This window comes from Solea solea, chromosome 9 (assembly GCF_958295425.1).
Source record: "Solea solea chromosome 9, fSolSol10.1, whole genome shotgun sequence".
In the NCBI taxonomy this organism is placed as follows: Eukaryota; Metazoa; Chordata; class Actinopteri; order Pleuronectiformes; family Soleidae; genus Solea; species Solea solea.
Genome location: NC_081142.1, coordinates 18,405,697 through 18,431,979, shown reverse-complemented (window position 1 = coordinate 18,431,979; position 26,283 = coordinate 18,405,697). Strand labels below are relative to the sequence as shown.

Sequence of the window (26,283 nt, the reverse complement as noted above, 5' to 3'; positions counted from 1 at the left end):
GCCCTAGTACAGTATAAAGGTACTAGTTAGAAGTATGTGTCCATGTTATTGTAATGTATGTTAATATATTTCTCATTACATCATTAACTGTGCAAAAAACACACTGAAAGTAGCAGTTCAGTTCTTTGTTGAACAGTATACATATTCTTCTTCTACAATTTCATGCACTACAGTAAAAATTTTAAAAGCAGGACTTTCCCTTTGTTATGATGTATTTTTATAGCATACTCTTGCTTTCTCCACCACTAAGTGAACATACAGTTGCTTTCATTCTTGTCCTCCTATAGCCTAACCACGGTGTTTAAGTTTAATTAAATTGTTTCCTGTGAACGAGCAAATGTTCGCCCACGAGCATTTTTTTCTTTCTTAGATTTTCAGAGCAGGTTGCCCTGCCTGATAATTGTCTCCAAAATTGATTTGAGGTTAGGAGGTTGTTTTAAATGAAAAGGTGCTCTGCATGAGTTCCTGCTGTGTGTGTGTGTGTGTGTGTGTGTGTGTGTGTGTGTGTGTGTGTTAATCCTACATATACTGTATTTGATTTGCTCTGACGCACATCTGCGCCTGGATGTCTGTGCTCTTGATTGATCTGTCCTTCCGTGACATGTCCATGATGTGTCATTCCACCCTAACAGCAGATTTTTATTTTAACCATTTATTCTCAGCAAAGCTGTATGACGTCTTTCACTCCAGGAGGCTTTTTAGTGTGCTGATTATGTGTGTGGCTGCACATATGTGGCTTCCTTAACAAGGAGTGCTCCCAGGTTTACTTCCGTTCTAATACACACACACACACACACACACACACACACACACACATATCAAATCAAATCTAGTGGATTTGCTTCGTGCCAACTCATGACGTACACATTGTCTCACTTTACATGGTAAGGCCAAGACCTTGCAATACTTTGCAAGAAAGAGCAACTCATCAGTTAACAAAGGAAAAAAAACGAAAACATTTTAATCGAAGAAAGTAGAAATCTGACAAAACCAGACCCAGACATGTGAAAACCATCTGCCTCGGCTGGTTGGGGTGAAAAGACAAAATGACAAGAGGAGTAAGACTCACTTTTCCCAAAATATCATATCATATTTCTTCTTAAGATATTTGGATAAACAACCTCCTCGCACACTAACACTAACATGATTACGTTGAAGAGTCTTTGCCCGTGTGATGCCAATTCTCCTGCGGCTTCTCTTGGGTGGAGCTAACAGCTAAGCTAATAAGTGAGTCAGCAGACACACAAAGTTAGCTTGTGTCCGCCATTTTCACAACAGCACTTCACTTTGTGGATCCAAGCCCGAGCACCCTCTGCTGGACCATGTGGTAATTACTTCAGATGGTCTGCTGCACTTCAAGGGTGTATACTCTGAAGATGAACAGATGTGAGTTCACTCACTCACTCATCTTCTACCACTGTATCCTCCACATCAATTTAGAGTGTCCAGTTTGCCTGATCCCCAAATCTGCATGTTTTTAGACTGTGAGAGGAAAGCAGAGAACCCAGGGGGAACATGCAAAGTCCATGCAGAAAGGCCCTGGGTTCTTACCAGATCACGAAAAGCCCTAGAGAGGACAGCTAGCAAAAGAAGGGAAAGAAAAAGGGGAGACTTGGTGAAAGAGATGGAGATAGAAGAGTGAGACCAACAGCACAACATACATGCAAACACACAATCATTAACTGGCATATTACGACAGCCTTTGAGCATGACAAGGTTTAAACACAATGGTTAATCTGGTTTAAACACACTGGTTAATTAGGATAAGAAGCCGCAGCTACACTTTGGTGTTTAACCACTGCTGCACATCACACTCACCCATCAAAACAGTAAAAATTACTTCCAATTCCGCGTCTGTGATGGAGACCCTTTTATTTCTCTCTCGTGGGCCGCAACAATGCTTTAACAGCCTGTTTGACTGCCATTAAAGCGTCCAGATTTACCTGTTGTTTCCTCTGCCATAAAAGAGCTTTTATTTTTTTCTTTCTTTAGTGGTGCCGCGCTGGTTTAGGAGGTGCACAACTGCGGGGGAGGTGGGCACGTCGGGATCACAGCCTCCAATATGTCAAAAGTAATTAGGCTGATCAGAGAGTATACCCTATTATGCACAGAGAGGTGTGTGCTGTTAATTATACTGGACCCTCGGCTACACGACTGCTTTTCTTCTGATTACACTTTTTTACCATGAAAACTGAGAATGTATGTTTGCAGATGTGTTTTATCTTTCCAGAAATGGGAAGAATTTAATTAGGAGGAGCGCTGTTAATTCATTCTGATTTTAAAAAATATAATAATAATAATAAAAAAAATGTTTTGACCGAAAAATTCTCGCATTTATCGCATTTTTCAGCCAAAACTGTTTACAGTCTCTGTCGTCTAAAACATGGAGTGTTTTTACAGATTATCCAGTAGAGCTCCATTCTTAAAATGTATTTAATTGTATTAAATAGAACATTTTGAAGCTGAGTTTATTAAAAACATATTGGACTTCATGTTTTTTGTGTGGTTCACGTGCATATTGCTCTTCCTGCACCATGAAGAGATTTAATAACATGAAATGATGAATCACTGAGGTTTAGCAAGAGGTCCTGGCTATGATGGTGCAATCAATTTTCAATAAACAAAAAATGAACAGCCAAGTTTATTTTATGTTGTGTTGTAGACTTGCCTGAGAATAAGCGTATGCCTTAAATGACCAGTTTCAAAGTAGGTGGATGAAACTGCTCAGCCATTGTTACCTTTTTTTTCATCATTATTATTTTTTATGCCAAGCCCTAGATCAAATTCATTCTTGCAAGACTACGCTACGCTGGAAGGTATAACACGTGAATCTAAATGAGCTATGCCAACACCTCCTCCACCAACTCAACTTTGAATTTATTTCCATTTTTCTTTTTGCTTCCTTTTACCCAAACTTCAAAGACTTGCGAGGAGGAAAAATATGCAAGATGGAAATAAACTCGGTCCATTTTCTGTTTGAAAGTCAGTGTTGACAACATGGCACTACATGTACAGAAGCTACAAATGAGGAAGTGACAGTTGTCACCGTGAATAAGCTTTGGTCCAAGATTATGACTGTTGGCTTTCATTTTTTTTTTTTGCACGACAAGCATTTCATTTCCCCAAAAGACCTTCGCTCGCAAAAGTGTGCTGAAAAACGGTGTTCTGCTGTAATTAGGCCAGAGCGCTGACAAAAAAGAAGCTCCTAAGGTGTGTATGTGTGTGTTTGGGGGTGGGGGGGAGATAAAGGAAGAAGAGGTAGACTGAAGGTGGGGAAGGTGTGAGGAGGAAGAGAGCAGATAATGAGAGGCAGGGTGACAGAATGAAAGAGTACAAGAGGAGAACATGTTAAGAATTGGGGGAAGGGGGGGAGGAAGTGGTTTGCCTGCGGCTGCCTCACGGTGTGATGTCGCCGTACCTTCTCGCCAATGTTTTATTACGCGGGGCTCCGTGTTGAGGTCTGTGTTGTCAGCATGTCACATAACTTACACTGGCCTCAAGTGTCCCCGCCTGTCCGCTGGATGCACCGCGTCGTTGTTAATTTTGCATACAGTCGCTCCAGTCCAGGGGCGAGTAAAACGGCAGAGTTACGGTTACAGTGTTGAGCAAAAATGATGGTCATTAAAGTACACTAAAGGGAGCGCGGGGCGACATTTCATGCTGCAGAACTGTGCCAGCGTCGGTAATAGACCCACAAACCTGAAACAAAAATGGGGAAATTATGTTTTTGTAGCTCTTTGCTGTGGTTCAAACACTATTTTGGATTAAATTATTGTCTCCCTCCGACTGCTGGGAGTAAAAGCAGTTTATACTTTAAATTTAAATTTAAATTATGACAAAGAGGATGAAATAGTGTTGGGACAATATACAATGTTATTGCTCATTGAGATTAAAAGCATATACAATATGTTAATGGTGGTGAATTTCTATCATCGCGTTAATCGTGAATGAAGAAAAATGTCAATCTTTCCTGTGAGTGACTTAAAAATATTGCTGCATCTTTCCTTATTACTTATTTTTCTTATTATTTAATTAATTAATTTGCTGCACCTTAAGAATTTAAGAATAACAAATGTATATTAAAACAAATTTTCTGTCATCACAATAATATCATGAATCGCTATTAATTTGATCAGGATAATTGTGACATAAAGTGTTATTTTTATTTCTTTTAATAAGTGTTTTTTTTATTTTTTTATCATGTCTCTTTATTATCCCTATTTGTAATCAATAACATGATGTTTTCTGCTAATCACATTAAAAAAATAGTCCTATTTTCCAATTGCTCAGTCCATCAAGCTTTGTACATACCAAACAGAAAGATGCTGAAAATAGTTCTTAGGGCAGCAGACATAAAAATATTTCATCATTAACACAGCGGGATCTATAATAGAAAGTGACATGTTTTACAATGGATGTCACCATCTGGGACTTTGCCGTTGAATGGCTTTGTTGCCGGCTTGTCATATCGGTGTATACGTCTCAGCTTTCACGTACCTTTGTTGCCATCTGAGAGAGAGAGAGGATATAATTAGCTTTTAGATGTACTTGGCTGTGTCAGTGTGTCACCCAGCTGGGATTCAATCAATGTATCACGTTAGTAGGCGCTGAGAGATTTCGCTGCATAGGTTCAGGTGAGGACGTGATTTGAGTAGTGGTGCACGGATCAGCAGAGTGCTCCCTGCACAAATTCACATTACAGCGTCCATTTAATGCTGATACTCCCCCCCCGTGTTGAATTAAACTTATATTTATGTTAAGTGATGGTGTTTTGCAGGAACTGGTGAGCCTGCTTACTTTAAATTACAGTTGGTTAAGTCACACCAGTAAGAAAGTAATGAAGGTCGGATGCAAATTTGTGGGAATGGCCATTGATGAAGAGTTCTCTTTATATGTTAAGTTTTGAACACAATGTAAATCAGTCATTCCCAGAGTCATGGTCAGGACCCACAGATGGGTTGCATGACACATTTGCTCGCCTTTTAATTGAGATTTATGTTTCCAGTTTATCACAGTTTTTATAAACGACATCAATGATATTTTTGTTTTATTAAACTGTCTCTCTCTCTTCACACACAAACACACATGCACTCTGTCTTAGTCATGTCAAATCTTCGTCAGCCATTAAAACTGTGCAGGCACCTTATTGGCTGCCCACAGGCAACCTCATGCTCATAGATACCATGTTGGTGACCACTGAGTTAGAGTGTCCAATTTGCCTAATCCCCAAATCTGCATGTTTTTAGAGGTTGGAAGGAAACTGGAGAACCCAGAGAAAACCCACGCACACACGAGGAGAACATGCAAACTCCATGCAGAAAGGCGTTACACCTGTACATGTCTGGTTTACCTGCACAAAATCAACTTTAGGGGTCACAGAAATGGCAGTAACAATAGTCCGAAACATTATATTGTGCACACATTTGCTCTTCTCAGTTGTCGCCATTAATGTTGTGAACGAGCAGTGATGGGAGGATTAGTGCCAGTGTTGGTGATTACAGAATACAGAGGTTAGTGGCTTTAATTCTACGCCCAGTGCCTCCTTCCTTGTTCCCTCAATTTCATAAAATGTTCTTTTCTAAATGCTTTTTTTTTGTTGCTAACTGTTAATGTTGTTTTTAATGCTGCCTTGAGGCAAATCATTTAAACCGTAATTACCAGCATCTGAGTACAATCAAGAAAATCCATTTGCCTAATGGCGAGTTCTAAGCCTGCGATATCAGGGATTTCTGACACCAACAATAATCCCTGTCTGGAAAAGATGTTAACAAATTGTGCGCAGGATGGCTGCAAATCCATTCTCACGGTAAATATTTTTGCCTGAAAGCTGGGTTTGTGTTAAATCAAAGTGAAGTTTGCCATCTCATACAGTGAAGTGAAAGAAAACACTAAGATGCCTCACGCTGTTGTGTTTGCTGAGACCGTTGAAGCGAAGTTAAGTTTAACTACTTCATCAAGTGAATGAATCTCAGCTGTTACGATAAATCAGCTCAGTCAGTTTAAAGGTAACAAAGATGCTGAACACCTGGACAAATACAGTATATGAAACTGTAGCAGAGTCTTTTCTATAATGAGTCTTATTCTAATGATGTGTGCTAATGATAATTAGCATTAGACCACACTAAATCTGTACACCCTCTCCCCCCGGAGTCATAGTCCATTGCATGGTTACATTACATACACACACATACCATGTGCCAAATCTGTAGCCATCGCCTAACCCTTCTCCCAGGTCATAATCACACATGTTTCTCCTGTTCCTCCCTTTCTGTCGACACCGTGTGAACGCACCATTAACCCTGGCTGTACTTCACTTAAGCAACATCGCACAGGGGGAAGTGCAGTGTGCACTGAATGCGAGCGTGCGGCTGTAGGCTGGTCCATAAAATGTTGAAAAATGTTGATCAGTGTTTCCCAAACCTGCAAATGGCGATGTTCTCAAATGTCTTGTTTTGTCCACAAACGAGAATGATTCCGTTTGAATGGTTTCTTTGTCAAATGGAGCAAAGAAAAAAGAAAATATTTACATTTAAGAAGCTGAAAACCTAAAAAAAAAACAATAATTGATTGTCAAAATAGGTGACGGTTAATTAAGTAATCGATTCAAAATCAAATAGCCCTATTCAGTACAACAACAAAACATTGAGTGTGATGCTCTAATGCAAGCAGTTCAACAAACTCTATTTTATAATTGAATTAGAAGCTTCCACCAACAAAAATAGTTCCAAAACTATAAATAAAAAGTGTTTGATGAGAGTTGTTTTGTATGAATCTGGTGATTTAATGTTTTGACGGTTCACCGCTTCATTGTTCCCTGCTCTGATTATATCTCCAGTAACATTATCATGAACTTTCAGATCTGCTAGAGTAGATGGAACACGTTTTTTTTGTTCAGGCCATTCATTATTTGTTGAACATGACACATTGTAAGTCATCACGATGAGTCCACTCACTGCCCTGATCTACCTCGCTGATGTCACGTCCTCTCCCGACGACCATTCATAATTTAATTCAAATTTAAATTCTGGAAAATTGTCTTTCTCTTTACTTTCTAATGCCTGAATCACACGGTGTGTCTGCTGTGTCGTGAGTGAGTGAATCTGTCCTGAACCAGGTGTAACAGTGTAGGCTGATAATGACTGACAGTTGGTGTAATTATTGATTATGACGCACACCTGTGAAGCGGAGTGAGTCCCAGTGAACTCACTGGAATGCCTCTTGCTTGCAACTGGTCAGAACTAACCGTTTTCTAACTAACTGTTGTATAATTTCTCTTAATGTCATTGCTGCTGCTAACTGTTTACTGACCACTTTCTCCTAACTGCTAATGCTGCTAACACATGCTTTCAGGCCAGCATGTTTTTAGCACGTCATTTAGCATGTTGTTTAATTACTATAGTATGTATTATACAGTCATATGTTCACAAAGGAGTGATAAGTAATGGGCTTAAAGTCAGAACAAAAGTCATAGTAAGGTTAAAATTAAAAGTGACATCAATCTAAATTTGTTAGCACTGGTACATATTTTTTAACTTTTGTAATGTAATGTAATGTATTAGCATAACAAGAGGCCTGGTTTATTTGTGGTAGCTAATCTACCATAGAAAGAAGAGACAATACTGTGTCATGAGTGAGTGAAAAGTCCTGAACCAGGTGTAACAGTGCAGGCTGATAACGACTGACAGTAGGCTGTAATTATTGATTATGACACACACCTGTGAAGCGCACTGATACTACACTAACAAGTCCCAGTGCACTCACTGGAATGCCTGTCGTCCAATGGAGTGACTTGCTTGCAACTGGTCGGAACTAACCGTTTTCTAACTAACCGTTGTATAATTTCTCTTAATGTCATTGCTGCTGCTAACTGTTTACTAACTGCTTTCTCCTAACTGCTAATGCTGCTAACACATGCTTACAGGCCAGCAGCCATCACTTTGCTCTTATGTTTTTACCGTTTCCAGGGTAATTTAGCATGTTGTGTAGTACATAGATTTGGTCATATGTTCACAAAGGAGTGATATATAATGAGCTTAAAGGCTGAACAAAAGTCATGGTAAGATTAAAATTAAAAGTGACATCAATCTAACTTTATTAGCACTGAGTTCTTATATATTTCTTTACTTTTGTAATGTAACGATTAGCATAACAACAGGCCTGGTCTATTTGTGGCTGCTAATCTACCGTAGACAGGAGAGGCAATGCAGAAAAGTGTGTAAAATGGGGATTTAATGAATTTGAACGACATGCATCACTGTGCAGCAGCCCACAGCTCGGTGTCTGAGCTGACTCATAAAAAACCTCACCTGTCCTCCCTCTGCAGTTCCCTCAGTTCACCTCTCTCCTCCTGTCTGTCTCTCTTTTTGTCTCACAGAGACAGTGATGGATACGAGGACGGCGACAGCCGAGCTGGGCTGGATATCGTTCCCTGCCAATGGAGTAAGTACAATATGCAATACTGTGCTGTGTGCACTCTGTATTTCTCAAAATCCTAATTGCAGCTGCAAGGTGACAACAAAAACAGGTATTCCAGTAGATCACAGACGTGTGACACACAACATTCAGCAGCACATGCGAGAAAGTAATGGAATTATACAATAATATTGAGCAAAAACACAGTGTGTTCTTCAGCCACAGTTAATGTTGTTTTTAGATGCTGGCAACTACCCAGTATCCGTTGTGTTAAGTCATGTGCGTGTGTGTGTGTCGAGATGAGTGGCTCTAATTGTGATGAATGGCCGGCCCCGTGCAGCACAGAACAAGGTAGATGAGAGGAAAAAAAGTAAATGAGGAAGGGGAGTAGGAGAGAGACAAAACAGGAGCAAGGGAGTGAGAAAGTTTAATTTGTGTCAGGTCTTGGTAAACCCATTAATCATTTTAGCCTCCTCTCTCCCCACTCATCTGTACCTCCTGCCCTTTCCTCGCACATGCACTTTCCCTAGTGGGAGGAGGTGAGCGGCTATGATGAGAACCTCAACACCATCAGGACGTACCAGGTGTGCAATGTTTTTGAGCCCAGCCAGAACAACTGGCTCCTCACGACGTATATCGACCGGCGGGCGGCGCAGCGCATCTACGTGGAAATCCGCTTCACAGTGCGCGACTGTGCCTCCATCCCCAGTGTCCTGGGCTCCTGCAAGGAGACTTTCAACCTCTACTACCTTGAGACTGACAGGACTGTGTCAGAGGGCATCAAAGGGGTGGAGTACTGGGCCAACGCACCTTTTCTTAAGGTAAAGCAACCAGAAATTATTGATTTTCAGTAGATTGCGAGGTATTTTCACTGTAAACTATACATGTTATATAGCAGAAGGAACACAATTAGTATTGGACCATATAACGCTATGTGTGATGCCAAGTGCTGCAGTATTTTGCATGATTACATATCACTCTCGCCTGAAAACTAATATCTCTAATCTTGGGTCATAAAGTTCCAGTACTTTGGCTTCTAAATAAACCCAGTGGATAATCTGAAATATTAATTGTCACAGAGCTGAGGCTGGGTTTGTATTTTCTAGCTCATTAAAAGTCATCAGGTTCATGATGTTCCTGGGACGGAAGCAATATGCTGGATCAGTTTTTATGCTCAGTCACCTATGCGGTTGTTTAATTCTCCAAACAGTCACCCCTGCTGCCATCATTGGGCTTCATTGGGATACGGAGCAAATTGAGACTAAATTCCACCATATAAAATGAAATGGTATGCGGTTACAGTGCAGTTAGTATTGCAGAAGAGCTTCAAACATTATTCAGTGAATGTAAAATACACGAAGATTCCAAAAAAGACAGGGGCAGAAGAACCTTATCATGAATGTTTTTGTTATTTGCTGTCCTTGTCTCTTCGTCTCTACCAGGTGGACACCATTGCAGCAGATGAGAGTTTCTCCCAGGTTGATTTTGGGGGGAGACTAATGAAGGTGAACACAGAAGTGCGGAGTTTTGGGCCACTGTCCAAAGGCAGAGGCTTTCACTTGGCCTTCCAGGATCTGGGTGCTTGCATGTCCCTTCTGGCTGTCAGAGTTTTCTACAAGAAATGCCCCAGCATCGTGCAGAACTTTGCTTTCTTCCCAGAGGTATGAACCGTTTGTTTGGAACACTGTGTTTCTGCGTTGCATCAGAGCTGTCGTCAAAAAACATATAAACATTTAAATGTGCTGTTTTGGTGCAGACACTGACTGGAGCAGAATCCACCTCATTAGTCATCGCCAGAGGAAGCTGCATTCCCAACGCTGAGGAGGTGGACGTGCCCATAAAGCTTTACTGCAACGGAGACGGAGAGTGGATGGTTCCCATCGGCAGCTGCAGCTGCCGAGCAGGTTATGAACCAGACAATGGCAACGTGTGTCGAGGTAAATCTATATATTAATGACCCCGTGCTACTTCAAACGGTACTATAGGAAAAAAAGAAAGAAAAAAAGAAAAGAATCATGGTATAGTTGAGAGCAGGTGTGTCGACTGGATTAATTACTTTTTAAAGACCTCGCGGCTGACAAACCCTACAGCACTCCAAAGTCATATTATCTCGGAGCGTGAACTAACAAAGACAGTATGACAGCAAATCAATGTCGAGGAAACATGCTTCTAATAAACAACCATAGCAACCGTGCCATTTCACCAGCCAATATCTCACAGAAGCATGTCAGAGGTAACATTACAAATAAACCTGTAGGACCTGTGAAATACAATTGATTATGTATTTGTATATACATACTGTGTGTATGTATGTACGTATGTATGTATGTATATATATATATATATATATGTGTATATATATGTGTATATATATATATATATGTGTGTGTGTGTATATATATATATATATATATATATATATATATATATATATATATATATATATATACATAGCTTACACAAGCACATGTGTAAGCTTGTAGAGCCCTGAGACATTATATATATATTTGGCCTTTTTCCCCATTTCCTCTCTAAAGTATTAACCATCATTACTTTTTTTCCCTGGAGAGTCTCATCCAGTGTGTGTGTGTGTGTGTGTGGGCGTATGACTGCGTGTGTGTGATGTATGTACATATGGTAAAATGATAACTGAGGCTGCCTCATCTCATGTTAATTAGTTTTGCGTGTTCCCGTTAGATAAGTCTAGTGCAAATTAGTCCCGGCCTGTCAGAGAAACAGGAGTATCAGATCAGGAAGGATGGAAGGAAGGAAAGAATTAAAAAGGACAAACCAAGGAGAGAGGTTAAAAAAAAGAAAAAGAGTGATAAAACAGAGCATAGACTAGACTGATTAATAGTATTCAGTATCAGACCAGTAAAATTCATTAAATGCACTGAAATGATAGCTTAGCCTTTTGGTGTCATTGTCTCTTTGCATTGAAAGTGAAGTTTGTGATGTTTGAGTGTGGAGGCATGATTCATGGTAGACACTGATTATGTCTGACGTTATTATATTCATGTTATATTTCTTTGCTACGGGAATTTAGGTGGAGTTATGTTTCTTTCTTCTAGATGGCTGAATAAAACTAGTCAGTTGTCATTTTGATAATCGATTAATCGGTTCGATGCTTTTTTCATGATTAAAACAAGATTTCTGATTTGTTTCAGCTTCTTAAATGTGAATATTTTCTGCGTTTATTTGCTCCATATAACAAAAAAATCATTAAAAGTGAATCATTTTGGTTTGTGGGCAAAACAAGACATTTGAGAACATCGTAATTTCCGGGTTTGACAAACACTGATCAACATTTTTGAACGTTTTCTGACATTTTATGGACCAAACGATTACTTGATTAATTGTGAAAATAATCGACAGATTAATCGATTATGAAAATAGTCGTTAGTTGCAGCTCTACTTCAGTTTTAATCGCAATGTAATGTAAAGGTCCAGTGTGTAAGATTTGGTGACATCTGATGGTGAGAATATAGACTGGAACAAATCTGTGACTCCTATACTCGCCACAGAACGACGGTGGCCTTCGCATACCAGAACAACGATAACCGAGCAGTTTTGTTTGAGCGAGTATGCACTGATACGAACCATCCTTATTTGTTCATATAATATGGTCATTGCTCAATATCCATAACACCACTCTTTGTTCCGGCAGCTTTATTAACTCGCTCATCCCCAAAGTCCGCACTGCTTTCAGTCATTCATCATTTCAGTTTTCTGCTGACTGGAAACATCTGCAACAGACACTAAAACTAAAAATATTTAGTGAGGGCAACAATTTGCGACTGTTGCACCCGCTTTGAACAATTTTATTCAACACGTGACTGTTGTGAATGGTTTAACGTTGTTTGTCGTTGATGTTTCTCTGCTTGTTGTTCGTGTGCCCCCTTGTTGTGCTGCGTCTTGCCCAGGTCGTCATTGTAAATGAGAATTGCTTCTCAACTGACTTAAATAAAGGTCAAATAAATAAATAAATATTATGTTCCATTTCTGCAAAAAAACAACAACTCTCTGTTCCGGTTACTGAATCTGAAAAATCCCCACTAAGATGACTAGTTGTCGTTCATTATATGCTGTATATTAATAATCAGGAGTTGTCGGTCCTGACACAATGAAACCTCTTTATCAGTTAAAAATGTGTAATTGTTGACAGTTTGTCTTTGGCCACATCACATACAAAAATAGAAGCAGTAGCTTGATGTGTGATGTATTGGTAGAAACACAGTAATGAAGTGAATTGCGGGGGAGTTCCACTGTTCCTGGGGATGAGTCTAATTACTGGTGAGACTGTGTGCCTGCACTCTGCTCACATTTTCACGTGGTGATGCTTCAGGTGATTAACTCACTTCTCGGTGTTTCCCCCTTATTTGCTCGAGTCAATCCTCTTGTGTGGGTCTTTTAAGTAATACGCATTATTTCTACATTTCTCTGTTGGGATTAGAGTTAATTCAGCGCATTGTCCTGCAGTACAACTTAATGATGTTACACTGGGGCCACACGGTTGGTGTAGTGGTTAGCAGCAAGAAGAGCCGTGTTCAGAACAAGGGCCTTACTGCATGGAGTTTGCATGTTCTACCCGTGTGTGTGTGGGTTTTCTCTGTGTTCTCCAGCTTCCTTCCACAGTTCAAAAACATGCAATATGGGATTAGATAAATTGGACACTCTAAATTGACCGTGAGTGTGAGCGTGGGTGGGTGGTTGTCTCTATGTGGCCCTGTGATGGACTGGCAACCTGTCCAGGGTAATCCAGTATTTGTATTGTTTCCCTAGAGACATTTAGTTTGGACTTTGAGGTGTTTTCAAATGGTAGTGTCATGTGGAGTGTGCAGACTCAGTTGACATGACTTGACAGTTTCTCTGGTTCGATGTCTCCGTGCACCTGTGTGACACACTTAAGTCAAAGCCGTCTGTGCTTTAAACAGTGATTTAATGTGTCACGGGACAGCGCGTGTCCCGTCTGTCTCTGCCGAGCTGGCACCTTTCTCATGTGCTCCTCTGCCAATCAGCTGATAACAACTTGGCAGAAAACTAGACTTATTTTTGGAGCTCATATTTGTGCGTGTGTGTGTGTGTGTGTCAGGCTACAGATAAGGTGTTTATTTTGCACCAAACCAGGATGCTGTGCAAACCATCCAGCCAAAAAAAAACACATCAAAGTACTGAGTGTACACGTCTGCATAAAGTCAAAAAGCATTAAAATTACCGACTTCAAACCGCACCACACGACAAATATGAGTACTATCACTGAATACACACACAATACACAAACCACCCCTGCTGTGGACCTCAAAAAGAAAAGGCTTTTCAAAACCTGCAGCCATTTAACAGGCGTAAACATACACACACACACAGAGATTCTTGTACAGCTGTCTTAGTGAGGACACTCACAGACGTGATGCATTTCCTAGCCCTCTCTCTTTAGTCTCTAGCTTTTGTTTTTTCTCGTGTTCCCATCTGTTCTTAGACTTCTTCCATTTTCTAAACTGCCGTAAAAGCTCTATCAATGTTCGCAAACCTATCCACACCAAGTCAGGGGCACGTTACAGTGCAAATCATCTGTACTGAAAATCTGTCACTTAGATATAGCAGGTTTAATTGACCTTTAATTCAAAATGCACCTGGAAGTTTTACTCAAGAAATTAATTGAAATAGTGGTACAGATTATTATATTATTGGTGCATGTATGTGATCAAATTGATGCAGTATAAAAAAGAATTGGAAAAATATTTTCAAAGCCTAAATCAGTGGCAGCAGGTGAGGGGGTGCAGTTTGTAAAAGTGATGTAACCATATATCACAAGTCGATGTCCAAACAGCCTGCTGCTGCATCTCTATTTACTAAAATTATTATACACATGATATTGTTTTCCACAAAAAGGCTTAACTTCTATGTCAAAATTAAACTTGTATAGAAGTTAATAATCTGTTTTAGCCCAGTTTGTCAAACGGGATGATATCACTTTTTTGTGGCCGATACAATCACATCACAAACCTGATTAACTACCGATACTGATATTCCGATACAGTCATTTTAGACTATAGGTCTCAAACCACTTAATATCAAGTTATCAAGAGTTGTTTCTGTATGTTTTTAAATTATTATTAATAGATTCATTTTGCATCATATACTGTAAATGTTAATATTTTGAATTATTTATCATTCCATATCAAAACAAGTCATGTGAAATATCATGTCTTTTTCTCATAAAGTTTGACTTTTTTTTTTCACATGACCGGCCCCCTACTGACCAAACTAGACACTCAGTGGCCCCCAGGTCATTTGAGTTTGTAAACCCTGTTTTAGACCATTTATGAACATATTAAGCTGTTAACAACACATTTATGCTGAGTCATTTCAAAGACCCAATTCTCCAACTGTGTAACAAATGTTGTTGTACTAAACAGCCCAAACAGACTCAGCTAAAGTGCTTTTGCTTTGGATTGGGTCGGATTTTACATTTTTATCTGTCCGATATCCAATCCATGATTTTGACCAATGTCGGATACAGATACTGACCGATGGAGATTCCCATCCTTATACAAAATATAAACTGCAACAATTGTTTGTGTATACAATTTCTGTCTATATTGATTTTTGTTAATATTAGACTGCTATTATTAACTTAAAGATTTTATATTATTTTCAATATTATTAGGTAAGTCAGATATTTACGAGATTTACGTAAATAAATCTTATTTTAAGAATTAAGCACTTTTTTTGGTGACACAAAGTCTCTGGGAATGACTGAGATACGACAATGGAAACTGCAAAAACTCACTTTTAAGAATTTCCCGCTGGCCTGGGCTCTGTAAGAAAGGCTACGAGCTCTTTCTTGTCGTAGCCTTTCTTTCAGGTTTCTCCTCTCAAACTGTCCTTTTTTTAGACTGAATTTCTATCTCCCTCCCATTCTGTTCTCTGTTCCTCTTCCTTGCTTCTTTTCTCTCTCTCTCCCTCCCGCTCTCCCTCCCTCTTTCTCCTGCAAATCTCTCTGGCATGCCAATGTCAGCAAGTACGTCGTCTCTCTGCAACTTAGGACAATACAGGACATTTTAAATTGACAATTTTGCTGCAGATTATACTATTTTACTCAACACATTCATAACATTTACCTTGCTCGTTTAAAACTAAACTATTATAATATTACTCCATGGGGGCCCAGTGTGGAACCGGAGGGAACCTAGTTGCACTTATTGATGAGCTGCCACTGGTCAATATTTCTGTCTATTCCTAATATAAACACACAAACAACATTCACATGCATTTTCTGTGTTAGTGGCACTTTGAAATCTTTCGACAGCTGGACATATGGAGAGCGAGAGGGAGAAGTAACTATACTGAGAGGTAATCAGACCTAACTAAGAGGGAGCAAGACTTGTTGCCATGGTGACACGCCCCATTTGTATGAGGAAGGTTGTTGAATAAATGACCTTGACGAGCCAGATGTCTCTCGCAGACACAAGCACAGAAGACACTGACATGCAACTTCAAAGAAAAGTCAACGTCTGAGTGTAAAGGGAGCGAGAGAGTGACATAAAAAAAAGAGACTAGAGTCTCTCAAATGGAAATTCAGGAAAACTTTATGCAAAATTGCTGTTCTTTGCAAGAAAAGCAGCATTGGTCAACGTTTTAGTCCGGCTGGGTTAAAAAATCCAGAGCCCTTTAATGGAACCCTGCCTGTTACAGCTTTCTCTGTTGGAGTACAGTAGAGTGGCAAAAAGGTCCAGGGACACTGGGGTTACACTGTCAAGCTTTTTAATCCCTAATCCCCACAGGGTTTACACACTCTGAAAGTGTCATGTATGCTTCCACTCTCCTGCTTGTCGGATGGCTAAAAGCTCTCAGTCTACCTGTCTCTGTAGGCTGTCTCCTACTGTGTTTGTACCTTTCTGAAACAGATTAGCTGTTTGGTGGCAGGTGACAGAGCTGGTAGGGTCCCAACTTGTTCAATTTGTCATACTTCACCCCTCTATTTTTTTGTACAGGAGCTCTCGTACTGGAGATTGTTCTTTGGTTGGTTAGCAGATGATCTTTTGGACAATAAATGGGCATATTTGTAAAAAAAACAAATGCCTCTCTTGTCAAGGAGCCAGCCTCTTGTCAAAAACATATTCCTATTTCAGTGAGTCTCTGCCACTAGTTCACCAATTATGCGGTTCCATATGTTTCCTCATTGAGATGGTATTGAACTGCACAGTCAGTTTATAGGCGACATTAGTGACACTGGACTTAATCTTCTCTCAGAGTTTCTTGAATGCACCCATAAATGCTGACAGTGGATTATATTATCGGCCTCTCTGTTGTCACTGGACTCAGACTCCATGCCACAATGGAATGGGAAAATGCTGACCCCCGTTAAGACCCAGCAGATAACGCATTGTACCAATCTGAACACTTTAGATTCTTAAGATCTGATCACAGACACCACTTCCTCAGCTTGACATCCGCTGACCAGTGGTACTTTCCCCCGCTTTTCTTCCACTCCATTCAGTCTTCATGCATAATTTATCTGCAGCCACTGTCACAATATTAACACTGATTAATGCGAGGGAAGCTTTGATTCACTTGAGCTCCTCCAGTCTCTTTCTGTCACTCGCTTTTACACACACACACACACACACACACACACACATGCTGACAGCAGACACAATCGGACTCATTAAAGACAACATTTTGTTCCTGCAAAAGAATTAAGAGGTGGGGAAGCTGGATTTGATCGCATGTAAATCAGAGGGGTGACGCATCCAGGACTTATCTCAATGCCAGGTATGAACAGTCGTACTTGTCCCTATTTGTGATTAGATCACTGAGGATGGATATTGATACCAGGTCTGAGCAGAATCACTATTAATCATTTTAATTGCGGTAGTAGCGGTTATAGCTTGGATTGTAGAGCTGGTGACCTGGGATCAGTTCCGCCCTGTGGTCATTTGTTGCATGTCTGATCCCCTGTCCTCAGAAAATGTTGAAAATGCCAGTGACAGTTGCAAAACACCTGATGGTCATCCTTTTAAAGACAAAAACAGCGATTGTGTATTTAAGTCTAGAATCAATAAAGGTTAGTTGATTGCGTTGTATTTTAGATTTAAATGAACTAATCAAGTTGACCTGCTACCTTAATAAAAAGTCCAATTCAATTGGAGGGAGTGGTTTTAATTAATGAAATAGTCTATTTTCAGCCAGGGGTTAGGCCACAATCGCCACATACACCACAATAAATAACAAGGCAAGGGAGAGTGATCTCCAGTGTTTGTAGTGTAAGAACCTCACTTTCGGCAAAGTCAATGAACAACAGTTTCAAGGCGCAGTGAGTGCAATACTGATTTATTAGCTGTATGTTGCAGCTGAATATCCCTCACCTCACCCCTCCGTTTTGAGTGTGCTGGAGAACCTATGTAGCCTTCAGAAACTCCAAAGATGTTAAGTGTGACCATTGTGAGCTATTGTGAAAACAAGTGATAATGAAAAACATACTGCATACTCCATACAACTATATGACAAGGATCAGCAAGTAAATGTGGTCGAGGGCCAATTTTTTAATTAAAGCAATTGAATATTGGTGCCTCAAAGTGCCTTAAAAAACGTCTTCAGTCAGAAACGAAAACCCACATCTGCTGCCTCAATCGAACAATAATGTGGACGTTGTCTTTAATCACCAGCTTGTTACGAAGAGAAATGCGTTCATTTTAATTTTAAGCCTTCTTTGAGCCCAACACATGCAAGTAGTTCTTTTAATCCCGAAACCTGGCTCTCTCCATGACAACAGCAGTGTTTTTTATTTTTCAAACCAAACATTAGTTTAGGTTAATTGTCAATTCTAGCAAAAGAATTTGAAAAAAAGCTCTGAACTCGATATGAAATTATTATGTTTTTTGTGTAAGATCAGATTTGTTAAACCATCTGCCTGGGCCAGGTACTGATGCTGGCAGGCCAGTTGCTGACCACTTTTGTATGATATGCTGATATGATGCTTTCATGTTCATTTCGCTAAGGTATTCTAAGGTTTACCCACTCACATATTGATGGTCACTATTTCTTGTCCCAAAAAACATGCATCTCTTGAATTGTGACTAATTTATGTCTTGGATTCATGTCCCAGTTTGGACAGTTTGGACTTTGTCTCTGACTTCCACCATTTATCTGTTTAACATTTGCACTTTGGTCATCTACAGGGTAAAGTGAGCATTTATTACATAACAGAAAGTCTTCAAGCTAAATCTGAAGTGGAAAACCATAGCATTTATAAAACCTCATTTTTGCTCTACCCCTTTTCCCCGTTAAATCCTATGTTTGAACCTTAAACATGCATGTTTTTCTGGAACATTGTTCTCATTTCACTTCACATATTTCAGATGCTTGATGTAATGTTTGATTTTTTGTTAAGTAAAATAATGCCATGACCTTTTTCTCCACTTCAGCCTGGAACTCGATGTAAGACCTTTCGAGCGTTCACCTGTCTCATACTCTCAGGACCTGCTGTCAGTCTCAGAGCCAGTCCTGGTTCTGTTGTAAAAATGTCACTGTTGCTTCTGCAAATATTAGAGCTTTGATGGCTGAATTGTTTAATAACAATCCAATATTTACCAAAGTAGTGTTCACCTCTGCGGCTTCTATCCATATTTAATGTGTCTGTGTTGTTGTATGTATGTATTTATTTTCTATTTGATTTGTTTCACACAAATAATTTCTTTAGCATGAAATCAAACCGTTTATGTTGCCGGTATGACGAGCAATCGCTGAGCCTTTTTTTACTTTCAACTTCAAAAAAATTCTACCAACACTATTTTCTAATCTGCAGTTCGTCTTTTTATGAAACTGCGGTGTCATTTTGTCATGTCCTTTTCCAAAGGAAAATTAGAAAGGAAGAAGTCCATCCTAGTAAAATAACATCACATAAAAAGACCTGCTTGTCCTTGATCAGCAGTGCTCCGACTAAAAATAATGTGCTACAATTTGTTCACTCCACCAACTGACTATAATCATGATAGTGAGCGCCACAGGGCGGAATAGTGGGTAGCACTGTTGCCTGTGGTCTGGATGTTTCCTGCCTTTTGCCCTATGTCAGTTGGGGTTGGCTCCAGTTCCCTATGACCCTCATGTGCAGGATAAAGTGGTAGAAAATGGATTGATGAATGAATGAAAGGGGCATTGACACAACGTCCAACAAATGTTGAGTGGCCTTTTACTGTGGCCACTCTAAGGCACTCCTGTGCAATATTCATGCTGTCTAATCAGCATCTTGATATGCCACACCTGTGAGGTGGGATGGATCATCTCGGCAAAGGAGAAGTGCTCACTAACACAGATTTAGACAGATTTGTGAGCAATATTTGAGAGAAATGGTTATTTTTATATATAGTTTTAGATCTTTGAGTTTAGCTCTTGAAAAATGGGCGCTAAAACAAAAGTGTTAATAATATTACGACTTTATTCTCGTAATATTATGACTTTATTCTCATGATATTATTACGACTTTATTTTTTTATAATTATCAAATTGAATGTATTATTAGAGCACCGATGTAATCAGGGGTAGCCTTTTCTACCAGCCATTTCCTCCTCCATAACAGTCTGCGTGATTCTTTCTTTGAAACGCACTTGGTATCTTTCACAATCTCTTCAAATCTCTTCAAAGTGTTAATGTGGTGCTGATGTGTCAAAAAGGTTAGATATTTCTTTATTTGTGAAGCCCACCTCAGAATGTGACTTCACAAAATACTCCGCGTTCCTCATCTTGACGCAGGTTACAGCGGAGAATCTGAGATTTTGCTCGAATAAAAATTCAGATTTTAGTCATCAAGGAGGATTTGGCCCCAACACTCCCTCATAATTTCTAAACCAGCCATAGTATTTAAGATGTGGTGTGGTTATTGAGCATTTGTACATGGCTCTTATTCTGACTTATAGTCTATTATCTATGTTGGAAAAATGTGTTTCAATTGGAGGTTGTGTATCGTGATTTGTTATGAGATTTTTTCTTTAATTTTCCGTCAGTTTCGCACATTATCAACAGAAACATGTTTTCACAAGGTTATTTTTATAACAATATGCATGAAAAAAGGCCTTCACATAGCCAAGGAGAAACTGCTTGACCTTATATATTACAATACCTTTGCTTTTGTGGAGTGCTTCCGAGGCCTCCTCTCTACACGGACTGTGACTTTCATCACTGCTGCAATTCTTGTTCCACATGTACTGCAGTGCAAGTGATGAAGCTGCACAAAGAGGAGCTGAATAGCAAGATTGTGCTTTATGCTCAGCAGGCGATGTCCCTGAGTGAATAAAAGTTTGTGTGGTGTGGGTGGGGGAGGAGGACATCATCTTTAACAATTCATGTTTACGTCTCGCGTCTGAAAGGATCATTCAGTGGAAATTAATGGGGGAAAAGCAACGCTGACCCAGATTAGGAAGCTGGAGAAATGAAGACGGTGTTGTGCACCATAGATAATGAGTGTGACACAGTTTTTTTGTGGACACATGCAAAAATGTTTTTTTTGTGCGTTATCTTGTCGGAACAAGATTGTGATCTGCTGTCCCTCCAAAAAAAAAAAAAACATTTTAGTGGTGAAGTGTCCTGATGAACTGAAGTTTACCAAGTGTTTTGCAATCACGACGGATAATTGACGCCCTAACATAACTCAAGCTATGAAAATCACATCTAACTCTTTAGGTATCATCTGGGTAACACTTTACCCCCGGTATAACAGAAACACCATCTTATTTCCAATGAACCCTTTAACAACCAACCCTCAAAATGTTCGACTGGACTATTTTTGCTTGTTTTATTTAGGAAAAACACTACAGTCATCACATTTTGAGTTTTTGTCTCTCGATGTGCAAAAACAGGCCAAAAAATTGAATCTATGCACAGGTGTTCTTCCCATTCTCTCTTCTCTGTTGACAAAGATCCTGTTTCCCCGGTTTCCTGCAACAGTGTGAGTGAAATTACCGTAATAACCACATTTTGACGTTAGAGCTGCAGCTAACGATTATATTTATAAACGATTAATCTGATGAGTATTTTCTCAATTGATCGAGTTATTGTTAAGTCCATAAAATTGTTTAGTCCATCTGGAAATGATGTCTTGTTTTGTCCACAAACATAAATTATTCACTTTTAATGATTTCTTTGTTAGATGGAGCAAAGAAACCAGAAAATATTCACATTTAAGAAGCTTAAACGATCAGCAATCTTCTTTTAATAATGAAAAAACCCTCAAATGGATAAACAATTTATCAATATAGTTGACTATTCAGTTAGCATTATTCGAGTAACTGTTTCCGTAACGTAATCAGTCGGAATTTTTCAGATGGCACAAACTTTCGCGTAACTACGGCGCTTGCACAAATGTGTCAGTTCAGCAATACGCTTGTTAAAGGGTTACATTTCCCGCCTATTAACAATGATAATAGTGTAACAGAGATAAGACTACAGTGATTCCATGTTTTTTTCAAAGTAATATTCAGGATTGCTGTTGACTCTCATGAATGTAACACCTCAAGATAAAACATTTTCTCTTATTTCCAACCTATTACAGAAATAAGATGGCATTACCATAATATTACTTCCCGATTACAAATTGACTAAAAAGACTTAATTGTTGCTGTACTGTAATATAACGTGTCATGTGTGTGTGTTAGGTGCCAGTCGCTTATTGTGTATTGTTATTTATGCCCCAATCTTCTCTCCACAGCCTGTCCTCAGGGAACCTTTAAGTCGTTCCAGGGGGGAGGCTTATGTCAGCAATGTCCGCTCAACAGTCGCTCCACCATCGAGGCCGCCACCCTCTGTGGCTGTCGGAACGGCTATTACCGCGGAGACATGGACAAACCTGAGGACATGTGCACCAGTGAGTCTCTCTCTCTCTCTCTCTCTCCATTATTGAACAAATACACACATATAAACACAAGTATATAAGAGTAAGAGTATGATCCAGGGCTACTTTTATGACACATTTCAGTGCAGTGCAAAAAAAAAAGCCCTCCATTAAACCATTAAATATCAATATCTGCTTCTTTTTAAAAAGAATTTAGAATTCAGACTCTAATTTCATTCAGAGCGAGAGTGCCGCAGTGTTCCCAGGACTTGTTTAGGGATTTGGGGAGCAGTAAGTAATAACGCTGGCACATTGCTCAGACTTTCAATTGAAGCGAATTTGTGGTTAGTGTGTTGAAGAGACTGTATTGCTATTCAAGACGAGGCACAGTGTCAGAAAAAATTGCCGGCTCCCCCGTTCCACAGAGAGATGGTAAAAGTAGGTTGAAACATGAATCATTTTAGACTGTCGAGTGACTGTGTCGCTAGTCCTCAAGTGTGGAACACTGTGTGTGTGAACTATATGCACAGGTGTGGGTGTGTGTGTGTGTGTGTGTGTGTGTCAGTGTGTGTTTGCACACGTCCTGGTGACCTGGATAGAACATGTTTTTCCACGAGATTGAAGAAGTCTTTGGTTCATTCATAAGACTTTATTTTTGTGTTATATTCCAACTTTAATAAGCTCTACTTTACATGTCTTAACCACACCAGTGCTGGTTTAAACTTCTATCTACATATTAAATTGCTTTCACACCTGTGATCCATTTGGTCTGGAGCAAAAATAAAATGATTGTGTTGTCCCTCCCGTTCAATCAATGAATCAAGAGGTGAAAGTCATATATTCTGGAGAACTTTGGCACGAGTCGTTACTCCTGTGCTCGTGTTTTGTGACGGTCACCCAGAGGAAGCGTTCACGATGAAGACGAGACCCACATTTATGCCATAAATTGTGACAGACGAGTAGAAACAATGTAAAAGTAGCATCTGCTGCAGTAATATTACAGTGCCGCTGTGATTACAGTGTCTGGGTTTTCACTCGTATTTCACTCCAACCTGCTCAAATCAATGGTGTAAGAGAAAAATACACAACACACACAACTCTGTTGTAATTCTAACCTTCACTTGATTTAAAAGAGGAAGAATGTCACATTTCAGGCAAGGAGCATTCTCTGCTTTAGAAGGGTATTAGTGTATTAGGGCCACATATAAAAAAAATTAAAAAGAAAAAATAAGTAAAACAGCATGAATTCTGAGACGTCAGATTCTCAGAAATGTCAGACTTCTGATATTAAAGAGAAAAAAGTTTGAATCCTGAGAAAAAAAGTCAGAATTCTGAGATTAAAGTGAATAATGAGAAAAGTCTGAAATCTGAATTCTGACATTATCTTTAATCTCAGAATGTATGCCATTTTGTTTTATTTTTTCTTTCTATTACCTTTTTTACATAATTATGTTCCTAATACTTCTGTACTCTGCTATCATTCATTGCTGCAGTTCTTTTTTCTTTCACAGCATAAAACAAATCACTCAAGAATTAACTTGAAAGCAGAAGGAGAGGCAGAGGCAACTTTTCTTGCAGCCTTGCTCCACTTTATTACCCCAGCCTGGGCTTTGATTGATAACCTTCTTAACACATTCTTATACAACCAAAAAACAAATGGTCAAGAATGAGTTAGAACTGAATTAAACACACCAGGTAGGGCGATGCATAATGAATGTTGACGAAGAGATCAATCTGGTAAATCCACAGAGGCAATAAGTGTAAATTTAATCCAGGTTTAAAGGCCATTTCATGTTTTAGATTAAGCAAAATATCATTGGAGCTACATGCTACAGCATTCGCAATTACTTTGGGAATGACATTTTTTCTAATTATGTGGGGTTAACTTTCTCTGACGACCTCAGTAAGCAGCAGCAAACTCTTCACGTTCATGCTGACAAATGAAATATAAACTTTGCCAGCGAATAAGTTTTTGCAGAATTGCAGTTTTAATCCAAGGTCACAAATGCACAGCAGTGAAAAAGTCGAGTGAGAACTTTCTGTACTAGAACTTATAATATAGGATATAAGATGGAGTCTCAGTTTATTTGTATTTGATGTGAAGTCAATCAGATATAAAACCTGCATCAGTGAAACGGAAGAGTGAGCACACAGTGTGTGGATGGTTTTCCTGACAGAAAAATCATTCCCACAGTTTGCCTCATGACCTGTGTAGGTGTGGAAGCTGTCTGTCTTTGAACTGTGTACTTTTTTATATGTCTGTATGTCAGACTGACACTGAAGAACAGTAGAAAAACAGTGCAGGTGCTTGTTGTTGTTGTTGTTGTTGACTTCACCACACATTGTCTCCCTAACTCAGTGAAGTGGATGAAATGGCTTTTTATTGCCGTAGCAGTAAAAATGGTCAATTTGAGTTCATTAGCTCTTTTTAGTTTTATTTTTTTCCCCCCTCTTGCGTTTGCGTGTGTGTGTGCTCTGAGTGTCTGTGACTGTGGGAAATGATTTGTTTTGTTCTCCTCAGATAAAGATTGAGTGAATATCTGCATGTGTCTGTGGGCATATAATTGTGTATGCACAGCTTCTGACGGGTCCTGCCTCTCTCAGCTTGAACGTATAAGATCCTGCTGCTTAGACTTTCAACCCCCCACCGATGTGTTAGTGCGGATGCCTCAGCGTGTGAGCCTCCGAGTGTCTGAGACACACACACACACACACACACACACACACACACACACACACACAAACCCTATATTCCACTGGGCCAACTCGGGCGTTTCTTATGACTCTGTGATCCGCCGTGTTCCAAGGTTGAATATCCATCAACTGTTTTTGTTTCAACATGTCATGTACGAGTGTCTGTGATACGCCAAGGAGAAGTGAACCCACTAGGTTTAACCTTGTGAAAAACTGTGGGTGTGTGTTTTTAACACTCACTATCACACCCTAACCACCAGTTTCTCCTCAGATCAAATGGAGAGGAGAGGGAGAAGCAGCAAGGGAGTAATTGACTGACTGATGCACTGACTGCAAAAATGATAAAGGGACTGATTTTGACTGAAGCGCAGACTTTTTACATCTGAACCAAGAAATCTGGTTGTGAAATGTAATTTTCAGTGAAGACGACAACAAAAAAGATAGAAGCTTAACTTTAAAGCTTCTATCACTCAAGTAGTCACTGGTCATTTTGAGAAGATCCAGACAAATTCACCTCCTTCTGGCCTTAACCTGAGTGTGCTGCCGTGTCCATGCTGTAATTTAGATGAGATATTTAAGCTTCACCCAAGGTGGGAATCATGGTCCAGGCTGCTTTTCTGCTGCAACTTCCAAGTGAAAAAATCTGCTCATCAGCAGATTCATCTTGTCTTTTCAAATTCTCCCACCATAGACCTACAGGATACCTGCTGGACCAGTATAATAATGTGGACCAGCTTAGACCACCATGGACCAGTGTGAAACGGCAAAGACCAGAATAATGATGCTGGTGGACCAGCTTAGACCACCATGGACCAGTATGAAACGGCAAAGACCAGCATAATGATGCTGGTGGACCAGTGTAGACCAACATGGACCAGCATAGGCCGACCAGCATTGTGTTGTGTTTTGGTGCTGGTCCAGCATAATGTTAGCAGGGATATTCACTCATATTCACATTTGACAGGATTTAACCAACACATTTGATATTTTTTACCAAAGTAAATTAGATGAAAGTTGCGAGCAGTACATCCCTATGAATTCTGGGGTAGTTAAGTGTGTTTTTATACTCTACCTTTAGCCATGTGACACAAACCAAGCTAATGTTGGATGTCCCCCATGTTTTGCATTATCCTGCTATGGGTGCTACGGTGTATGCTGATGGGAAGATGTACTGTAACAGATGGCTTTTACTGTGTGTAATAAATTGGATGGGATGTGATATGGTACACTCTCATCACACTTTTTATTAACTGTTGGTTAGTGAAACATTACATTAACTGAAACATTGCCAAACATGGTTTACTGCATCTGTATAAACCAAGTGCCAATCTGTGGATACAACGGCTCACTCC

The 26,283-nt window shown here is 39.6% G+C and overlaps 1 protein-coding gene across 2 annotated transcripts in view; it reads left to right on the top strand.

Moving 5' to 3' along the window:
• The window catches only part of LOC131465569 (ephrin type-B receptor 1-like), a 94,129-nt gene that overhangs the window by 26,064 nt on the left and 41,782 nt on the right, over window positions 1-26,283 (top strand). For both annotated transcript variants that reach the window (XM_058638366.1, XM_058638365.1), the window contains exons 2-6: window positions 8,375-8,439; window positions 8,943-9,233; window positions 9,855-10,073; window positions 10,169-10,349; window positions 22,115-22,270. In XM_058638366.1, coding sequence (XP_058494349.1) covers window positions 8,375-8,439; window positions 8,943-9,233; window positions 9,855-10,073; window positions 10,169-10,349; window positions 22,115-22,270 — 912 coding nt within the window. The remainder of the gene's footprint in view (window positions 1-8,374; window positions 8,440-8,942; window positions 9,234-9,854; window positions 10,074-10,168; window positions 10,350-22,114; window positions 22,271-26,283) is intronic.